Here is a 23385-nt window from a genome sequence, read left to right on the forward strand (position 1 = left end):
TTATGTTGCCCACTGAACAGTGTTGCACGGCTTGTATGCTATATCAATAATATTTAGGATAGTTGATCTGACAAAGACAACACAAAACTATCTATTTATATAAAACTATCATTGTTTGAGGTAACTTTTTTTAAGTGTAGTTCTAATTTAGGCCTGATTTAGAGATGACCGCAAGACCATTTGCCATGTAAGCATGAGATTTATCACACAATATATGTCATACTTGCCATCTCTCCCGGTATGTCCAGGGGACTACCGAAATCCGAGTCAGTCTCCCGGGAGAGCAGGCAATTCTCCCTAGTCCCGGCCGGCTCTACAAATTAAACGAAGGGGCCCTTATATTTATTGGCCAAAAAAGTGATGACGGCTTTGAGGGCAGGGCTAACAACGCGACTCTTTGAACCTGCCTCCCGGAACACAAGTTGCCAACTATGATGTATGTGCACAACTTATGCCCATATTTTGAACTGAGCTTGGTGAGGTGAGTCAAGGTATTTCCCATGTAAGTTCATCACTGTAGGGACTTGGAGTCGCAAGTCAACCACACCCGTTGTAGATGCCTCTGGTTTTGACTTGCATGTACCTTTAAGATACTCCATTTAGGAGGTGTATATCTGTGAGTCACAAATTTCCAAGATGATGATGGTAGTCACATCAGATGTATTTATATGCTAGATTTAATGTTGCACATGTCTATTGGTCCGTGCAACTCAAAATATAGCTGAACAGACACATTTTTCTGTACACACAAAATTTGCATTTTTCCTTTTAAAAATTGGTGGTAATGCAATATTTCCAGTTAACAGACAGAACTATGATGCACACATTGGGATGATTTATTGAGAAATGGCAGGTTACATAATTTTCCTATGATTCTGTAGGAAGCTGGCAGATTACTACATACAGACAGCAAAAATGGAACCCATGCTCCAGGAGTGTGACATATAATGTGGACTGTGCAAAGTGAAATATAGTGTGGAAGTTATCAGAGGTGTCTGTGGTAAAAAATTGGGATCAATGCGCAGAATGACAGGATAAAACATACACTCAATCCTGTGCAATATGACCAAACACAATTGGAGTAAAATACAGAAGTAAGCTTCAATAACAATATACTGGGTGATAAGTTAGGCCCATCTCCAGCCACTTACAGTCTTTGGGCAACCAATAATAACTCTGTCGCTATGGCAATACTCCTCACTGGAGTCCCAAGTCAAAAAATAAATGATTTATTAGGGTAGGACAGCGGGTATTGCAAAAAAATTGCACAACACATTTACAGGTCTATTATGAAGTGGTGATATGCTTTTATTCTGTTGAAAATTACTGTTTTCAACAGAGATAGGCATATTTGTCGTTTCACACTGCTTTCTCAGGTACTATCCCTGATTTAACATATATTGCCATCCCCATAGAGCTCTATGTGAACGGCGAACATGGTGCGTTTATCAAGTGGTGAAAAAGTGAAGATTCTTTCTTTAGATTTAATTGTCAATCACTTCTGTCCATTATACTGGTGTTTGTGGTTCATCAATACTTCTAGTCATTAATCCATTTCTAGAAATGTATAACTAAGATAAGTGGTTACAGCTGCTCTATACACTTTGGTTTGTGGTAGTACCTCTACCACTTATAAGCTGTGATTGACAGATGACAAGTTCTACCTATTGGGATTCATAAAAAAAACTGCTTACCTATGATTCAGAATAGATCGGCCTGAACAAGACTGATTTCTAATGAGCATTGCTGCACAACCATAAATAGAATCATTAAATATTTATAATGTACCAGACATTTTTTGTAGTGCCATACAGAAAATTTACAGATAGTAAATGCATATATATATATATATATATATATATATATATATATATACTGATGGTACTAAAGTCCTGCTTGAGAGTTTATAACCTAGTGATTGATGTAAAATGTCTCTGCATTCCAGTAACTCAAAATAGGTTCTTAGATTTTATTAGGGGCCGTAATATCAAACAGTCTGCCTGCCTTTTCCTACTACTTTGCTAGACTGCTTAACCAGGTTATATTCTCTATGGTAATAGTGATTCCCTCAACATGAAATTCTTCAGCTGTTTGAACCTCTGTATCTTTCCTCTCAGCAGCCGGCTAAGAGTTTTAGCAGCTGTTGCCTTTTGTCTTCCAAGAAGAACATTCCTGAGACCTGGACAGGAAACAGCCCAGCGTGGACCAAGACCACTTGGCAAGAACAAGATCAGAAAGTGGCAGGTCTGTGTGCATAGGGAGACTTCCTCCACCTCCCAACTGTAATCTCAGCATGTTACAAAGACTTGATGCGTGTTCTGCAAGCCGCAGGGTTTCCCCATCACATTACTAGTCTGTCGGAGAACAGTGACACAGACATCTCATTCAGAGCTGGGTCACCAAGCGAGGCTGATCAGTGTAAGCAGGGCAACAGAGGACCCTCAAGGAATAACAGCTCCCATGGATAGGTGAAGTAATGCTAATCTATTACTATTACTCTATTTTTGTATAAAAATGCCTGTTTTCCATGCTAGTGCATTTGGTTTTTTTTTACAAACTATATTTGTCCTTCCTTTTTTTCTTGTTAAATCATCATATGAACTGCTTTCGTCATAAAATACATACCAATGCGCTGCCAAAAAAATCCTTCCTAAAAGCAAAAAAGTTAACAATTCTATTATGCATAGTTTAGTAATGCAAACCTTGTTGTAATGTGGTGGTTTGCTTGGGAAAAACTTTCTAAACTTCAAACTGGCTGATTGCATACTAAGTCATACATCACAAGTGTGCTTCTTTGGGATGGACACTCTCTCTGTGGATCCAAATCTCTTGACCCTCTTTCTTTCCAATTTGTACCTCTTTTTCGCCTGATACAAAGGATTTTTTAATTATTCTTGTTAATAAAAAACAAAAAACTGCACGTGTAGGCTCATAGAATGTAATGACATGACATATTTAGCTTATTAGTTAAAAGTCATATAACAGCATTGGTAGACTGGTACATAGGTTATTGAAAGACATAGTTTCATATATCATTATGTATTTGTGTTGCGTATTTAAGAACATAACTACTTCTGTGTATATGAATACAGTAATCGATTAACCTAATTAATAGAACAGAAACTAGAACAAGACATACGAGCTGACAGACATTTAAATGATAATTGAAAGATTCAAAAGCTTGTCCTCAAATTATAAAATGTTCATCTCCAGCTACATGTCTCTGATTATCCTGTTGCATTGCTATGTATAAATACACTTCCCTATTGGCTCCCAAAAGGTATGTGTGACTCCTAGGAGTAAATGTATGAATCGCAGTTAATTAAATCAGGTTTGCCGTCTTTTTTTTAAACTACACATTTATTCAAGACAAAACCCAATGACCTTTACCTTTAATAAAATTGCTGTCTAAAATAAAGACGGCAAACTGGTTTTAAATAACTACTGATTGATACATTGACCCTCTAATCTTATAAACTTAGTAGCCAACTGTTCCAGAATGTCCAAGAGACAATGGGTAAGACTTTCTTGATTCACGGGAGAGTGTAAAATCGTCACAAAAAGGTGCTTACTTGCTTGCGAGTTGTACTGGGTCAAGCCATGCCCCTGCTAGTCAATGCCGTGAATTTCGGCATTTTATAGTGGGGGTGGAGCTATAGTGACATCACAATGCCCCCATCTACTACAATCCGGGAGATTGCCCTCTGCAAAATTTGGGAGCCTCCCAGAGAATCCGGGTGAGTAGGCAATTACGGTTATAATTGTGTAATCAAGCACCTCAGCAAACACTAAATGGTCAAGTTTGTAATGACCAAAGTTGTGTCATCAAACACTGTGCTCCTCCCACTAAAAATGGCATCAAGTCAAGTGTAACTTTTCTCTTCGTACCTCTACTCCAGGTACATTGCCAGTCCTGGCCACGATACTTACCTTTTTTTCTGGCGCCTCCACATCACATGCTGTCAGGAAGTTCCAGGTCAAAACACTACAAGAGCTTCTCTAAACTGCTCCTCATGCTGAATGACCGAACCCCCAGACAGCACACACATGCAAGTGGAGGCTTTAGGAAGACAGGTTTGTTCTGCATAGACAGCTTACTTAAAATGTGCTGGAACACACAGGAAGAATGTTCCGGCATTTCTTTTGGCTCCATAGTCATTAATAATTAAAGATAATTTTCATTTCCACTCAGTATATGTCACAAGGTCACGAGTTCCACTTCTTTATATCACAGTTCCACTAGTTTTTTTTTATTATTTAACTGGTAGAACTTGTAGCACTGAATGAGCCCACTGTGACCAATCAGTGATCGTGAGGAAATGGTGAGTCTGTCATCTAGGTATATGCAGCGCTTGAAGTGAGCTGGTAATGTGCCAGGTAGGTGAGGGGCACAGGTTTACATCATTTAATATGTTTTATAGTATACTGAAATATAAAAACAGAAAATAAAATGTGCTTCTTACTATCATAATACCTAAAGTTTATGGGTACATGGGAGACCTCCGACCATTCACTTTCCATACCAGCACTTCTAAATTCTGTTATAAACATGTCTGCATGTATATAGCTCAATTAAAAACAGCTTTGTCCAAAGTGGCACTAGAACTCATAAGACGGAATGTTGACATACATGCATGCATAGGACATACATACATCATTCATACATGCATACATCATTCACACATGCATACATCCAGGGCCGCCATCAGGGGGGTACGGGGGTTACTGTTGTACCGGGCCCGAGCTGACCAGGGGGCCCGGTACAACAGCTCAGCACAGACTTACCTGGGGCCCACCGCTGGTCTCCGCTATTCTGTCTTCAGCATGGCTGTCACCGTGACAGCCAGCAACCAGGATCCGATCGCAGGGGTGGAGGAATCATTCCCCCTGCGATCATGTGATCTGTCACAGGCAAGGTGACAGCCAGGCTGAAGACAGAATAGCGGAGACCAGCGGCGGGCCCCAGGTAAGTATGTGTTGCTCATGGGGGGGTGGGGCCCCGCTCAAGGGCCCGATTTTTTCTGAAGGCGGCCCTGCATACATCATTCATACATACATACATCATTCATACATACATCATTCATACATGCATCATTCACACATACATCATTCATACATGCATACATACATACATCATCCACACATACATCATTCATACATACATACTTCACACATACATCATTCACACATGCATACATACATCATTCATACATACATCATTCATACATGCATACAAACACTTCCAATGTTGACATACTTCACACATACATAATTCATACATGCATACATCATTCATACATACATACATACATCATTCATACATATATACATGCATACACTTCCAATGTTGACATACATGCATGCATAGGACATACATACTGACATACATACATACATACATGCATAGGACATACATACATACATACATGCATATATACATACATACATACAGTTCCAGCAGCGGTGAGTGAGACGTCGTGCGGGAACTCGGGGCCACGTGTCTCACACACATCGTCACGTGACTCGGCGCGCTCTCCCCCCTCCCCGATACAAACACAAGATGGCGCGAGGCGGCGGGAGTGACTGAGAGAGCCGCGATCACCGGCAGAAGCCCGGGAGAGGTGAGACCCCCAGTGCATGCTGGTAGCAGAGAGAGGGGCGTGCCGGCTGTCCGGGGCAAGGGGGCGGGAGGGTAGGAAGCTGCATGAGAGGTGATAAAGATGGAGGATGAGAGATAACGGGATGTGTAGCAACCTGTCACTGCGTGCACACCCGCCGGGCTTCATCCTGCTGACTGCTCCCCCTCCTCACCCGCTCTGGGTGACACCCTCTCCGGGTACCCTCCTCCCTGGCGGGCGCAAACTGTCCGTTATGTCACTGTGTCATGTGTCGGGATATTATCATTGTCGCCTGTCAGACTGGAGGTGACAGCTGGTGTCTTCACTGATCGCGGGGGCAGGGTTATATATTAATATACAGTGTAACTTGTAGATGATGTATGTGGAGACCTGACTGCTACTGAGAGTGTCGGTGACAGAATAGATAACTGTCAGGGAGTAAAACACCCCTACATCATGGTCCGGGGATCCCCTCACACAAGCAGGTTGTCTTGTTGTCAGATTGAACCTGGTGTATTATAAGGAATACTGTACCACTTGTAACATAATAAGGATCTATGAAGCCACCTCGAACATTTCAATGACCGGTTTTATGTCATATATAGGAAACAGTGCGCAAGGTACCTTGTGATACGTTTTGATTCATTGATTATATGCATGGCTCTGACAAGTAAAAGTTGATTTAATGAATGTGTGATGTGCTTGCCCCCCCTAGTTTTAGGCACAGAGTTGTCAGCTTTGTGCACCAGCACGGATTTTGACATGATGGGAGTGGATCAAGCAGCCCATGGGTTTGTTTTTTTTGTTGTCTACTGAAATGGGAAACGTGTTGGTGGTCCTATGAGGTTGATTTAGAAATGAGTGCTCCTTGTCACAGCATGTCAGGTAGGATCAGTGTGTAGTAATGGTGCCTGTGTATGCCAACCATAGCACCTTGTCCTTGCAATTTATGCCCTTTATAGTTATGCACATATGTACGACAGAAGGTACAAATAGATGCACTTTTTTTGTGGTGTTAATGTGCTACAACAGAGATGGGTAAATATATCACTAACCTGGACTAATCTCTTGAGTGTCTTATAATTTTAGTTATTTGATTTGACTGTACTTTAGAGGTCTTTTTAACCACTTAAGGTCTTAAGATTACATTGCCAACCTTGCAATATTTTGTTAGCAAATAGTTTTTGGATTTTAAATATACACTGCTTTTAATTGTTGATGGCCTAAGGCACTGTTTTACCATAAACAACCGTGTCATGTGATAAGTATGTTTGTTTTGTTTTTTTATGTCCTTGCAGTAGTGAGACTTGCGGTTTTCTAAAAATTGGAACATTATTTTTAGATACCTTTTCATGGAGCTAACAAACATGCATTAACTCTTGTAATGCCAGAGGTCACTGCAGGTCTACTCAATTCAATCTGGCAAGGAAGCAATTTAATGTTTTCTCAGTAAATATTCCCTAGTCACTACAAGCTGCCAGTAAATATTATGTACTCCGAGCATGAATGATGAAAAATTATGAAATCTAACAGAAAAGTTAACTGGAAACCTTGTTGCCAGTCCATTCCTGTCAGTATCTTTCAGCAAAATGTTGCTAAGGTTGAATTTTAGTAGTTTCTTGCAGCAAGTATTGATAGTCTTTATTGTTATATTAATCATTTTTTTATCCTGTGTTCATATGTATCTACTTTACCTAAAATAAACATTGTAGTGCCAGTAAGCTCGCTCCCTCTTGCACCACACAATTCTGCTAAAGTCCAGAGAGGGTCTTTGCAGCCCTTGTAGTTTTAACATGCTGCTGCTGTTTGGGAGCCAGCATAGCTAGATCCAGTCTAAGGCTAGGTACACACTGGAGTGTTTTCGTCCAATAATCGGACAAATCAGCTGACATGACAGTTTGGTTGGAAGTCGGGTTAGTGTGTATAGTGACGCGATGGTTGAAAGTCGTTCCAAAGTGTCCATTGTTCGCTCATTTGGTTGTTCGTACTGTTTAATATTTTCCGACCACTCGCCTAATGATCATGTAGTGTGTATGCACTCATGCTCACGATCTCCATAGAGTTTACAGTCGTGCTCTTTTCAGCCGATGCTAGCAATGAATGTCCTGGTGAATAAATGTAGAAGGAATAATTAATTTGTTTGTTCTGAGACAGCTTCTGTGACTCTGAAACAAAACATTCTAAAGAAATTAGTTAGGATATGTAGATGGCTATAACAAAGCGGTTTTAATCAGTGTGAAAAGAATGAATGAATATTGTGCTGTCATTCTCTGAAGACCAGTGGACTAGATAAAGGACCAGACGAAGAGCACAGATCTGAAGGTAAATCGTGTCCGTGTGTAGGCATGAATCGCCAGACTGATCGGACCATTAGTCATTGGTACAATCGTTTGAAGAATTTTCCGACAGACATGTTATCTCAGTGTCTACCTAGTCTTCGTATGACTTGACCAAGCTGTATAACAGGCAGGGAGATAACACCGATCGAGTCGTGTACAGCCAGACAGGGCATCAAATTTTAGTTAACTTCCCGCTAGCTTTGTTGGCTTTTGCAGAGTGAGAAAGCTGCAGGGGATAGCAATGACCATATTGCACACTAGTTTCTAATTGGATCACTTTATGCTTGTATGTAATTTTATTTTCTTTCACTGAACTACAGTCCAAAAGGGTGACTATTTCTGTTTCGGAAAAGGTTTATCAGTAAGTGAATCATTTATTTTTGAAGTAGACTTAGGCTTGGTGCCACTAATGTTCAAAATCTAAAAATGGGTAAATAAAACTATATGCGCAAAAACATAATTTTGAGGTAAAATGATATTCTTAATCTGGTCTTGTATCTGTCAGTTTGCTTAAAGTGATCATTGTAGTTTGGTCAGATCCCATGACCACATGTCAAACAACGTGTGTTGAATGTTTTAGTTAAAGTAAAAACAGTGAAGGATTTCTTCAGGTTGCAGGCTTTAGTTTCATTACAGAACTCATCTAAACACGTTATAACAGGCTAGTTTGGCTGGCTTTATAAACTGGGAACGATATTTAAATCTAATGTTGCAGTTTAAGCACACTGTTTTATTGAGGTACAGAGAATGTTTCCTGGGCTTTAATAAGCAGCACTGTTTTAAAGCTGCACGAACACCCAGGAAACTATTTGCAGCAGTTTACCCAGGGCTCTGTCTGTTTTGTAATCCAGAAATCGCAAGCTAGGTTTGTTGATAATAAAAATGGTGGAGGACCAACCACAACCTCTTCATTGTGGCTTGTGGTCGGTCATCCCTCCACTTGTTTTTTTTTTTTTTTTTTGGTCTAGGGCTATGGGAGAATTGGAGGAACCCATCAAAAAATGGCTACATGACAACTGGCTAGAGACAGGAGGTGGGGGACACTTTAGAGAAACATTTTCCCAAGAGGTAGTGCAGCTTTACTAAAGTGGCATGTGCCCTAGACCTCCAATGGTCACCACTAGGCTTCCTGGAAATGAAACCAGAATTAGAGAGGCTCTATAGGAGCTTCCATCTCAGTTTCCAGTTGTCTAAGTAATACAAGAGACCCTTGTTTCAAGAAGGAGTCTCCTCTCTCTTGACCAAATCATTTTAAGGGGCATATTCAATTGTTTGAATATACCGCCGCATAAAATCTATTACCGTTATTACGGTAATAGTAAGCTGAATTTCAGCTCGCGGCTCAGGGAGCTGCGAGCTGAAATCCAGCGCGAAAACTACCGTAATAATGGTTTTTACACGCACTATTAAGTAAATAATTAAAAATAAATACAAGTTTAGATTTCCAGTAATCTGTTGGTACGTGTTACTTTATAAGAGAAGGGACGTAACTGAGTTCTTTTAGGAAAAAAACATTGATAAGATTTGGGGAAATCGTATATTTGTGTGTGAATCTATCTTGCAGAACTAATAAAAGAAAAATATTGAAGCCAGCAAATAACATTGTGTCAGTTCAAGTCTATTATTGTGATGTTAAACTATATTATTTGCATGAGGTTTTTATTTATTACCAACATTATTTCATTATTTTGTGAAAACGAAGAGGTTGTCCATCTTTGGACACCCACCATGTATGTGTCATAATACCATGACCCTTACTGGCACTTTTACCCCTACCAGCCTGGAAACAGTGCAATCAGACTTAACTGTTATCCTGCTTTCTGTGGGCAGACACCCATGTTTAGATCAGCTGTAGGCAGCTAGCAGAAGTCATCTCAAACTTTGAGGTTGATCCTGCCATTGATGTTCCTGGATAGTCCAGTTGGGAACCATAATCCCCAGCCAGTACTGTCAACCCAAGTGTCTGAATGCCTCTTGGGCACTGCTTTTTATATCCCCCTCTGATTCCATAGCTGAAGGTTTCAGGTTAGTAGAGGGGAGTCGGCCTCCTTGGCTGCCCTGATTTGAGGCTCTTAATTTCCTATAGTTTATTTAGGGTCAACTGGGTCTCTGGTGCTAAGGGACACATAGTGGGCACAAACCTTATCCAATAAAGAAATGAACTCCCTTCCCCTAGAGTTAAACCATTAATGTCTTTAAGAGTGTTTTGGAGCTCCTGGCCAAATGGCACTTCCTGTTTGGACTGACTGCTAATGTGCTAAGTCCTTCTGTCTGTGGTAGTAGCAATTGGTATCTGCTGTACTTGGTGTGAATGGCGTTGTGATATAAAGTCCCCAGGGTTCGTACAGCTCCTTCATAGAATATGTATACATTGCAATTCAATTTTCAATTGTACAGTAGTGCTACCTGGCAACAGTTAACACTGCAAGTGCCTCCTGCCATTCTTATCAGTGAGAGGGGGCCCAGACGAGCTTACACATTAACGGTGCTTGGTGCCCTACGTTCCTCACCGCATGTTCTACCCTCTGTAGAGTAAATATTAACCATTTAGACCACCCCTTGTTACATGCTGCTGGGGCTAACTTCAACTGTTTGCCTGTGTTTGGAACCTCCTGCCTCCTTTCCTCTGTACTGCAATGCAGCAAATGGATGTTGTTTGGAAGATGTTTTCCTGCTGGCAGGCATTAGACTTCACTGTACATGGAAATATAACTGTTGTATAGGAGGCTTCAGTTTGTCCAGTCTCATGAATAGATCTGAATTGAGCGCTTCGATTCATCTGTTGCATAAGCTTATGCAACAGATGTATTGAAGCGCTCAACTCTGCATTGAATCCTCCTGTGCATTGTCTGCCTTGGCATACACATTATCTGTCTCCCGTTGGGTGGAAAACTCTCCATTTGCTGCCTTTGATGCTGGAATATATTTTGGCCCTGACTTGATTCCAAGCCGTTAATAGTGTTTTCATTCAAAGAGTAATTGTGGAATTTATAATGTAGACCTCTAAATTTTAATTAAATCTGTGTACAAGCCCAGAATATAGGCTTCCAATACTCTTGTAGGTTTTGTTGAAGAGGACTTAAGCCACAGTCTACTGTATAGTATGTTTACAGTGGTAATAGGGGTAAAAGTTGGACAGGCCAGTCAAAAGAGCTGCAGAGTGTTCAGGCTAAATCTAGGAGAACTAGATATACATAGAAAGGACATCTTGTCTATACTGATAAAAAATGTTTTCTACCCAGACTGCGATCTTGGGGTACAGGTAATTTAATGTAAGACTTTCGTTTGTAAATTATTTTGCCCATAACGCTAAGTGACGACATATCTATCGGACGTAATACATAACTATCACCAGTAAGAGTACCATACCTAGATAACAGAGGGTCATCACACATTGAAGAAGACAATTACCAGTGCTGTAGCTTTAACATGTTGGACTATAATTGGAATAAACTCATCCTTTTTCTTAATGTGCCCCAGAGGATTTACTTTTCTAATGTATAACTTTTAAGGTGGCCTCTAGCATGGGTTTAGCATTTTTTAAATACATGTGATCAGTGTATAAATGTACCCTCTCTACCAGCCCCGCCAACAGACAGACCCCAGAACTAGTTTAAAAAAAAAAAATATCTAAGCATTTTTGCTTGAGTACAAAAGTGAACATGGATAATAAGCTCCTTTGGATTTCAGTATCATCTCTATGTGGATGATACACAAATGTATCAATCCTTTCCTGATCTCTCACCATCTGTGGTGTCTTGCATTACTAACTGTCTTTCTGCCATTTGATCTTGGATGTCCTCTTGCCACATCAAACTTTCAAAAACAGAATGAATGTTCCCACCCAGCAATAGAAGCTTACTGCCTGATATTTCTGTTGACATGACCATAACTCCCACCCCGCAAGCTCGCTGCCTAAGTATAATCCTTGACTTGCAACTATCCTTTGTTCCCCACATCAATTTTATATTTACTTCATGTTGCATACATTCATATCTCACACAAGGCACTGCAAAATCTTTAATTCATGCACTCCTCTCCCGCATTGAAAATTGCAGTTCCCTCATTACTGCTCTTCCCAAAATCAGACTCAAGCCCCTACAATCTATTTTGCACGCAGTGGCTAGATTCATTTTCCTTGCGAATCGTTTTTCGTCTGCTAAGTCACTCTCAGTCTCTACATTGGTTGCCTGTTTTTCAACGAATCCAATATAAAATTCTTCTACTTCCAAACAAGGCCATCAACAAAATTGCACCGACATACATCTCCTCACTTGTCTCAAAATATTTCCCAACTCGACACCTCCGTTCTGCGCCTCTCTTCCACTCTCATCACTTCCTCCCGTTCTCGGTTACAGGAATGTTTTCTGGCTGCACCCACTCTATGGAATTCACTTCCATGCACCACAAGACTTGCCTCTAGTCTTCAAGCATTCTCTGAAAACTTACCTCTTCAGACAAGCTTATAATATTCCTCTGTGGAAGTAAAATAATTGGATGAAGTAAACTAAATTGATATTGTTTTACTTTGCGATTAGTACGTCACGTGTAATGATGCAATTGCATGTATTAACACTCACTTACATTCGCACTTACACTTGTAAATAGTACACATTTATTAAGGTTCCAATCCACTATATTAAAGGTATTTGTGGTGCAGGTCCTCTGAAAGGTAAAGAGTTTGATCTCATATTAAAGCTTAGTTCACCAGCATTATCCCGGTTTCAACAGGGAAGACACGTTGGCAACATTTGGAGTAAGTTGCACCCCTCCCTTGGAAAAGAGCAAATAAACTGACCTATGACCAGCAGACAACTAGAACATGGTTAACCCTGGACCAATGAAGACCTCTCTTGGTGTTGTGTGTATTCATGACATCATCACTGTTTTTGTTAACTGAAACTGCATATAAGCTCCCTGGGCCAGTGTTTTTTGTTTTTTTTCTCTCTCTTCTCTTCCTGACAACAGGCATAACTGTATCTGCACCTGGGCCCAGGATGCGCTTTGTGAAAATGTAATGTATTTGGGTTTATACTTTCCTGTATATTATCTTTTATGCTTCAGCATGGCTTCCTGTAAATCCTGCTATATTTTTTTTGCTATTAAATCTCTTTGTACGTTGGAACTACAATAATTGCATTGGACAATGTTTATTGTAGCGATAAAACGAACATTACGCCTCTACCACCCTCTTAATCTCCCTAAATTACCCTATTACCAATTTCTACACAGCTAATATAAGATGACAACCCTCTGACCAACATAGTTGTGTGACAGAGCATACAGCCCACTAAATATTTTGTAACCTTTGCATTATAGCTGGGCAAATATTCAATATGATGTAGCTCCTACTCTTGTGTATCAAACCATTGTCCCATAGATTGTATGTATTACCCTTTATTATTTTAGTACAGTTTGTTTCCAATTGTAAAGCACTATGGAATCTGCTGGCGCTATATAAATGATGTCCAAATAACGAGAGCTCCCCCTGCTACTTGGCCCTCTGAAGACTTAAGCACGAGAAGCACTTGAGTTCATATGACTTTAAGCAGTTGGCAGTATGTTTAAAAGTTGTATCCATCTAATAACACTGTAAAGGAACCTGGCCCACACAATTTTCTGCATTGAATGGTGCAATTAACTGGCAGCCAACATTGACATGATTAATTGATAAGTTGGTAATATTCGTTTCGGTAGATTTATGTGGAACAATTGTGGTATGAATTCGAAACACAAATAATTGACGCTGACTTTCACACATTGTGCATTCATAAATTCCACATATCACATAAGGCTGCAACAATTGTAAGTCATAGATATGACATCATATCTAGATTGGAATTATTGCGGTCTTATGTGAGACGTGGATTTGGATTTTATGACCGTTTCGTGTGAGGATCCGTGCCAGTTGTTTGTGTTTTTAATTCATATCACAATTTTATATCTGTGGGCTCTATTGGTGAAACCCCAAAAACAAATATAGGCTGCAGACTATAAAGGGGCACGGTAGACCTCTAAAACTTCTTATATACTGTATGTGGAGCAATGCTTGGCTTATTTTGATAAGAAGCACACATCTGAGGACCCTTGTCAGCCCCATTGGATAGAACAGTAAGTGCCCCACAGATAAATAGCTGGGTAGGGTACTAGTTTGTCATATTGAACATAGAGAAGAGCTTATATACCAACAGTGTAGCATACAATTTGTAAAATTCATTCTGCTTTCCATCCAACCTTGCAGTAAAGTATGTCAAAGATTTATTTTCCTGAAATATCAGTCAAGCACTGAGAAATCAACTAATTGCACATGTTACATGATATGGATTGTGAGCATGGTCATCTAGACCTATAGAATGACTTGAAATGTTCAGTAAATTGAATGTTCATGGTTTGCACCATTGCTGAAAACCCAATCTCTGTTATAGACATATACAATACTTATACTAGAAGTGTCTTCCCTGGTAAACCAGACAAGAAGCTTACTATTGTCGTCGTCGAGCCCCCCCCCCCCCCCCCCCCGTCCCCCCCCTATTTTAAAAATAATACCCTGTGTCATCTCGGAGGGAGTACTTTAACAGACTAGACTTATGTATGGATGGATGACCTCATATTTTCTGCTGGAAACTGCTATTCAGAATTCATACTTTTTGGTTTCAGTGGCTTGAATATAAAAAAAATTCAAATGACTGATTTATATGTAACATTATATTTAACTCAAAAGTTCAATTATTTACATTATAATGTGTTGGGAATATTATATTTATGTTTTGGGTTTTTTTTTGGGAAGTTTGAAATGTCTCCTAATAAAGAGATAACAAAAAATTACTAGATTTTTGCATAAGCTCACGTCTCATTAATGACAGGTCTCAGGGGATGTGTTGCTAAGCCTCATAATTACTCTGTTGGTCTTGCCACAAAGTCGTCTTCCTTTTTTTTGCATCTGAGTCTGTCTTCTTTAGATAAGATATCAATTGCTTTCTAAATGATTTAGCAGACTATGTATAAAGAATATGGTAAACCTTACTAGCACAAAATGGGGTGCAGCTCAATTAAACCTCAAGTGCCCAACCTCACTCACACAAATTATTAAATAAAATACAGAAGTTTAAAAATAGAGCGCTTCCTCTGGAAAAACACAGCAACACTAGAAACACAAAGCGACATAAAAGGTGGCTTAAAATGAACTGATTCATTGCCTTCAAAATGAAATGGGGAGTCCACTTGTATTGTCTACAAATGAGATAAATGTCTCTTATTTCTAATCCATGCTAGCACCTGTTCATAAACCAGTAGGATGAATGTGTTCTTTTACATCATAAGTAATAAAAGTATTATTCCAATTCTAATCCACTGCAATTATTAATTCCAAAGGAGCAAAATCTGAGATTTTCCTCCCTAAATATTGTGTTTAATAGGCTGCTGTTCTGTCATTGGTCCTATTGATCTCTACTTAAAGGGGCCATCATCTATAACTGTGGAGATTAGATTGATTAAAATGTCACTATTGCAATGAACTGAGCAGGGGTTAACTACCATATTCATTATATCTGAACCAAGGCTAGCAGTATAAAGAAAGTAAAGGCCAACAATAGAATACAGTACATTTTTAATGCTGGTGTGAAAAATATCCTTGTGGATCAGAGTTTATATGGTGTTAGAAGAAAGTTTTCCTTTCCTCACCAGGATGCTAGCTCCCCTAGAGTAGCTCTATTGTGTCATGTGATAAATGAACCCACCCAATTCTATTTGAAGCCCACCAGATGCATCTTTTGTAAAATGAGCATGCAGAGATTGTGCTCTTTCAGTAAATTAAACATTAGCGACAAGGGTTAAAATGAAATATTCCAAGAGCTCAATTGAATGGAACCCATAACCTCAGAACATCAAGGGACATAACACCTAATCATAGGTGAAAGATTAAATGTAAAAATGCTTACATTCAGTGAGGGCATGAGCTGCCTGCATATACAGATTGTCATCTCATGCAAAGCCAAGTGGAAAAATGGGAGCAGCAAGTAAACCCTGAAATGCAGGAGCCAGTGGGGATTGCAAAAGAGCGAGACGCATTAGACAATCAGGAAAAGTCATACTAGCCAGCTAAAGATGTCTTCAGGCAATGAAAAGAAATGAATTTGTGCACCATGTTGGACTCGTGAGCAAGCAGGAAACACCACGGCATATTATAAAATGCTCATTGATACTCACTAAGCATACATGTCCAGAAAATGGCTCATTTAAAAACACTATATGTAACACATTTTAAATGCTGTCTGTACAAATATCCATTTAATGTGAAGTTGTGTGTGGGTTATTTAAACAATCTCCACTCAATACTATATTTTAAGGTTTTGGTGGCGTATACCAAGTTGAGCTAAATTCTAGGACATAAATTATGTGGGATGGCAGAATCCATAAAGGGTACTGCACTACTCTTCTGTATATTATGGCTGCTCGCCTATTTAAAACACCATGTTTGAACACTGTACTGTGGAGGGCTTCAGATACCCAGCTTTTCGGGTGAACGACACATAAGGTTAGGGTGTAGTTTCCCTTTAAAGTTCTAGTATTTATTTAATGAAAAGTCACTTCCATTCCTATCAGTTTTAATTTTTTTTTCTGGTGACTTAAAAGTGGCAATGGTAAAGCCATTTTTTTTATCATCAAATTGTAAAGTGACCTATGACTATTGTAAGCATATGAAACTGTTTTCATGCTATAGATGGCAATATACTTTGGCTGCAGCAACTATGCAGTCATATCTCACCTTCACTACACACCTGATTGAATGATATAGTTGGGGCAGATGGCAATATTACGGTAAAAATGGAGGTTAGAGAAGGGACTCAGACTGGTACTCAGAGGTGGGTGTCTGAAAATGGGTATTAACTTTTCATTCAACTTTTCATGTGACCTTTTTTGTAGTTCCATAACTGCTCTAGATCCACAGGTTTCCTACTTCTGCCCTAGGTCATACTGGTCTACTCTCCCAGAATTTCCGTGAGGCTCCCGAACTTCGGGGTGTCCTCCTGGAAGAGTAGGCTCCATGCCGGTTGGAGGCGGGGCTTAATAACGTGATTTGCGTCATCAGGCCCTCTCCCCCCGGTATGCGATGTTCTGAATCTTGGAATTACACAGCAGAGGGCAGGCCCAAAGTGATGCAATGGCATCATTGCACAGCCTACTGCACTTGCTACCTGACCTCCCCGGCTGGATCTCTTTAAACTATTATCTAGTATGCCATAGATTATAGTTTAAAGTTATGATTTCTCTTTAATTTTAAATCTGATAGCTGCGGAGTGATGTGCCTGGAAGCTTTGCAAAAATAATTGTTAACAAAGCTGCACTTTTAGATGGATTTACAAAGTGACAACATACATGTCATCTTGTGTAGTCTTTGTTAATCATAGTAACTTCAATATTGCACTTTGTGCCTATGCCTCGTCTTGTTTTTATTGCAGTTAATGTTTCATGTGTGAAAGTGGGTTGTATAATTCAGTGCATTGTGATGCTTGGGATCCTTACTATGCTTTACTGGTCATAAACAGAAAGTTTAGGGGACAGTGAGTTGTGCTCTTGTTCATGTTTTGGAACCATGTTTATTCAGGGTGTCTGTTTTTGTTAAATGGTGCGTGAGATAGCGGATAAACTCAGTCGGCCCTCATTTCACCACTGTGAAGGGGCAACATACAGCAAGTTCTGTTTCAGAACATTGGGGATTTGACTGAAAGATTGCTTATAGTGAGTGACTGTGCATTACCAGTAAGGAATGTATAACATGTCTAATCCTTTCACATTGTTAATGCTGGCTATAGCCCATGAACCTGTTCAGTGTCAGGTGACTGTTTCCACCAATCACTTCATCTATTTTAATATACTGCTTTCCACTACAATGGATTTCTTTCAAGCCCCATTTAAATCCTGAATACGAATCACAATACTGATAAATATTGGTCTAATAATAATCTGCAGCTTGATATTTATGGCCAAAAAAACAGATACCCATATTTCAAGGGTTAATTTATCTCCTGTTTGCCTGTTAAGGAATAATCTGAAATAAATTAAAATTGTAACTTGCCACTTTTGTGCCAATGTGATATCACATCGGTATAAATAGGTTATAGATAGTGTTGCATTTTGTCAAAGTGATGTAAAATACATTGATTGCTTTTCTTTTTAGCAAATTTAGATTACTTTTTCAATAACCGAAGGTGGTACTAATTCTTGTTTTGTCCTATATACTTGTCTCCATGCTTTGCTGAGAAGGAAGGCCTTTAGTACATGCCAATAGTAAGAGTTTGTATTTATCATGAGTCTAAAGGTACACATGGGCATATTTTTCCTCTATTCATACTGCTGAGAGCACACTTAAAGCCAGTATATGATCAATTCCTCCTTTACAGTTGTCCATTGTTTGAAGCATGTTCATTTTTTCCCCCCATTGAAGTCGTGGGGGCATGGGTGGCATTCTGTGGGATGTAAACTTGTTGCATATTAAAGTGCTCTCATACACTCAAATATGGTACTCAGAGATCATATTTTGTTGTTTTATACTCTTTGCTCTAACACATATTTTGATACTCCGATAAATACAACATTTGTTGTCTACTTTGTTGTAGTCCTGTTTGTACTTTTTTTTACTTGTACTTAGAATGTGCTCATTCACAATCTAATAGTAGATAGTAATGTTTGTATAAATGCTTTACTGTGTATGGCGTCCAAGCTTGTTTTGGAAAGTTCATATCCCTCTCACTTACTGAACTTCACCCTTTTTTCTGTGTACTTGATTTCACATTTGTTCCTTTTTGAGAGGTGGATTTTCAGTCATTCTGTTTTCATTGTTCAGGTATGTTGTATTATAGGGTCACGATCATCTATCATCAACATTTTTTGTATTCTGTTTAAAAAGGTGTCCTGTTTTTGCATTAAATTAATTTTAGAAAGTTTTTACATTTTTACTGTTTATTGGTTTGGATATCTATACAGAGTATAGCTTATTTGTTGTCACTTTAAATGTTTCCATTGCTTTGTCACTATTCATTGCGCTGCATTATTATCTAGCAAATAGTGTTGCATACTACAAAGGTAGCCTAGGAAAGACTGAGCAACTGGAGCAAGAGATATTACCAAGTGAGCCTTGATACCTGTTAAAGACTCTTATATCAACCCATAGGGGCATATTCAATTGTTGGCGTTACTGCCTAAAGTAACGCGGTGCGTGCACTATTACCGTCATTGCGGTAATAGTGCGCGTAAATACCGTTATTACGGTGCTTTTCACACTGGATTTCAACTCGCAGCTCAGGGAGCTGCAAGCTGAAAACCGGCCTAGTATTACCGTAATAACGGTAATACTTTTAATGCCGCGGAGAAACTAAACAATTGAATATGCCCCATTGGGTCTGCACATTAACTGATACAAAATCAGTAAAACAGAAACAAAGTATAGGAAGCTGTTTTGGCTTGTTTTTCCCAACATATTGTTGCCCAAGGGTGCATGACAACCACTGTTCTACATAAATCAGAGTCTGAAACCACTGCATATTCTAACTCTAACAATGGGATGATACTTCAGCAGATGAAGTTTTTGGTTTGTTAAAATATGGTCTTATACTGAAGTGAGTGAAAGCACGTCTGAAAGTGTGTGTGTGTGTGTGTGTATGTGTGGTTTGAGATAACCAACATTGTCCAATAACATGATGGCTCATTCACACCTATCCACGTCTTCTTTTCACACGACAAATACGTCAGAAGCACAATACACATCATTCTGTTCTAACATTTTAACACCAGACACACAATAGCTTCTCTGTAGTTCTGATAAAGGTCCTGGTTGGACACTCTCATAGAGTGACCACTTTCATGCCACTTTAAAAAGGTATTGCAAATTCAGGACAAGATGGCCTGATACAGGACTCCTTTCCCTTCCATTTTTACAGAAACTTCTTCGGGAAGGTGCGCTGCTAACAATCCTAAGGGGGTTTTATATTATGGTGTGTAAAATGTATGCAGAGAAAGAACACTGATGAGAACATTGTGGTCACCATAGAGCTGTATTTGAAAGAGCAGCGTTCATTACAATTATACTCCTCCAGCATTAGAATAAAGAGCAAATTTGGGATACTTTTCTAATGTGCTGGTTTTTGGGCAAGAATGCAGTCATTCTATAAGTTGGTAGGAAGTGAAGAATCGTGGTCTACAGTACAACCCAGGGGCATCATAGAAGGAGTTCAGTTATGATGATGATACATCTCCAACCCAGGATTCAAGGAAGATCCCTTTACATCAGGATATTTGCTCAGTTATTATCAAGTACCCTCTCATGGTTTGATTGTTTTTTGCCTTAAATTCACCAGAGGGTGTCTCCTGTTTGTTTCTGCTTATCACACTGAATGTAACCCAAATAGCAACGGGATTTTTGAATGGCTTTCCCCCTTTATCTTAACTGGGAGTGACACTTATGGACTTCTTAGATGATTGTCTTGTTTCCCCGACCATGTCAAGTGGCATATAAATAATTGTTTACTCTCAAGACGTAAGCTGGGTACACACTGATGCAATTATCATGCAAATCACGCGATAAATGACTCTTTGGCAGATATTGTAATAGTGTGTACTTTCCCACGATTATGTTTTATGGCATCAAAACACATCTTATCGTTTTGTTTTTATAAACTTCCTAAAATTCACGATCAGCGATGGAGGCAAATCTTTACTGAGTGTGCAGTCATGATTTTTTCAGCAGATGATTGTGAGAGATGAAGATCACAGATCTGACGGTAAATCGGATGTGTGTGTATACACAAATCTACATGATCATGATGACTGAAAAATCGTTAAAGAAATCATGTCTACAGTAATTTTCTGTAGTGTGTACCCAGCTATATTTCTTTGCCTCTATTATCTCTCTCGCTCCCTCTTTTTCAAAGATTATCTTATTGTTGAACTGTAAATACATAAAACTTGATCCTTTTTTATTATGTGCCTTGTTCTAATTCCTATCTGTTCAATGGCAGGCTGCTTCCTCTCTGCTTGTTTTCAACGTCTTGAGTCGGATAAAAGAACTTTTAGAATGTAAGGAATTGTAGACATTTAAAACCTCAAACTGCATGTTTTCTAAAATAATGATACAAACAAAACATGAATGTGATCTTTGTTACATGCTTGAACACTAGACTAACTATAGTGTATTCATAGCCTTGAAAGCAAGGGATTTCTACAAATTCAATGTACATTACCAGGTCTGCAGTTTATTATGACTTATTTTTTATCCCAGTGCTGGCCAAGTATTTACATGAAGAGTAAGATGTGTATAGGTTATAATTATGTGCCTGCGGGCCGAATAGTATTAAAAAAAATAACAGTAATAAAGTTACACAGTTGAGACTATAGAGGTTGTCAGGTATGGTTGGTGCAGCTCTATTTTATACCATATAGGAAATAAATATTAGCCGTCTGGCACTTGATATGAGTGTGGTTATAGATCACCTATTGCTAGAGGTCTACAAGCCTCTTAGTTGAACATGAAACAAGAATTTATGCAATAATGTATATATCACTACAAAAAGAACAAAGGTGTGCTAGGGATCAATATTATTTATTCACTTTTATAAAGCTACACACATAATCCGTATAAAATGGTTAAGAATATAAACAATATAGATATCTTTAAAACCTCATAGGTATTGAAATATATCAAAATGCATAAAAAAAACACCCAATAGTGGAGATCAAGATAATCAAGTAGAACACAAAAATATTGTCCATATATAATTTTTAGCTGATCCAGTTGATTTGATTATTAATGTGAGGATATAGTGTCAAATCCACATGCTCAGTCACATAAAACCCTAGAGGGGTAAGTAAATCCAATATGGTCTAATTGTAGATCGTGGCACCAATATAACGTTCACCAATTTCAACGTGTAGTGGTATTGAAGGTACCAAATTAAACATCAATCAATGGCAATAAAGATATATCAATTGTTGGTGTCTTACCCAATACCTAGTGTAGAGTGATATGAAAGTCCTGTGTGGAACTATAGAGCCGTGCTGACCGCCTTTCTAATAAAAGATGATGCTGCGCTCGATATGCTTCTCCCCGCATAAGATCTAATGCGCTGGTCTGATATACTTGGTCCGTTTTTTGGTTTATGCGGCTGCTACTATCACCTAGGTGTATAACTGAGATTAGAAACCTTTCTCACTGGTATTCGCACGGAGGGAGTCTTTTGAGAGCTGCACCACCTGTTACAAGCAAAGCGGAGAATGGTGCGGCTTCTTGTCCTCACGAAGGACTCCAATATGGCGTATTACCCAGGCATTAGATCTTATGCGAGAAGCATATCAAGCGCAGCATCATCTGTTCTTGGAAAGGCGGTATTCGCGTCTCTATAGTTCCACTGAGGACTTTCATATGGCTCAACACTAGGGGCTAGATTTACTAAGCTGCGGGTTTAAAAAAGTGGGGATGTTGCCTATAGCAACCAATCAGATTCTAGCTGTCATTTTGTAGAAGGTACTAAATAAATGAAAGCTAGAATCTGATTGGTTGCTATAGGTAACATCCCCACTTTTTTAAACCCGCAGCTTAGTAAATCTAGCCCTAGGTATCTTTATAGCCATTGATAGGTGTTTAATTTGGTACCTTCAATACCACTACACATTTGGAATTGGTGAACGTTGGTGCCACGATCTACAATTATACCATATTGGATTTACTCACTTCTCGGGGGGGTTTATGTGACTGAAAGTGTGGATTTGACACTATATCCTCATATTAATAATCCAATCAACTGGATCAGCTGCAAATTATATATGGACAATATTTTTGTGTTCCACTAGCATGCATAACAAATATCCGGCACATTGATTATCTTGATCTCCACTATTGGGTGTTTTTTTAGATGTATTTTGATATATTTCAATAGCTATGAGATTTTAAAGATATCTATATTGTTTATATTCTTAACCATTCTATACTAATTATGTGTGTAGCTTTTTAAAAGTGAATTAATATTTTTAGTATTGTTCCGTAGCACACCTTTGTTCTTTTTTGTGGTGATAGATTCATTATTGCATATAGCCTTGTTTAATTTTTATACCATACAGCGGCTGTAAAGATACAAAGCAAACATTACTGGAACATGCATTGACAGTAGAGCTTACAATCTATCGTAGGTGTAGCAATTTATAAAACAAGTAAATGAAGATTTTGTATAAAGTGGTATAGCCATGCATTTACCCAAAGGTGTGAAAAGTTCACACGATCTGAAACTCAGTTGGTTTCTGCCTAAACAGGGAACTGTACATGATTTTTCATGTAGTTTTCTTATAAAAAAACAAAAAAAAACTGTTTAATTAAAATCAAAACATTTATGAGATACCTTTATTGCACCCTATTGGTAAGCTGGAAAAGCTTGATCGCTTTG

At 38.8% G+C, this 23385-nt stretch overlaps 1 protein-coding gene across 6 annotated transcripts in view; it reads left to right on the top strand.

The window, feature by feature from the left end:
* Positions 1-2273: 2273 nt before the first annotated feature.
* The window catches only part of DENND4A (DENN domain containing 4A), an 87465-nt gene continuing 66353 nt past the window's right edge, over positions 2274-23385 (top strand). For 2 of the 6 annotated variants that reach the window (XM_075207603.1, XM_075207606.1), the window contains exon 1: positions 2275-2468. In XM_075207603.1, the coding sequence (XP_075063704.1) occupies positions 2461-2468 (8 nt within the window). In that variant the 5' untranslated portion in view covers positions 2275-2460. Of the gene's footprint in view, positions 2474-5540; positions 5622-23385 lie in introns of those variants that run through there. The other 4 variants (XM_075207605.1, XM_075207602.1, XM_075207607.1 and 1 more) reach the window with 4 other exon arrangements.

Source organism: Mixophyes fleayi, chromosome 4 (assembly GCF_038048845.1).
Source record: "Mixophyes fleayi isolate aMixFle1 chromosome 4, aMixFle1.hap1, whole genome shotgun sequence".
Lineage (NCBI taxonomy): Eukaryota > Metazoa > Chordata > Amphibia > Anura > Limnodynastidae > Mixophyes > Mixophyes fleayi.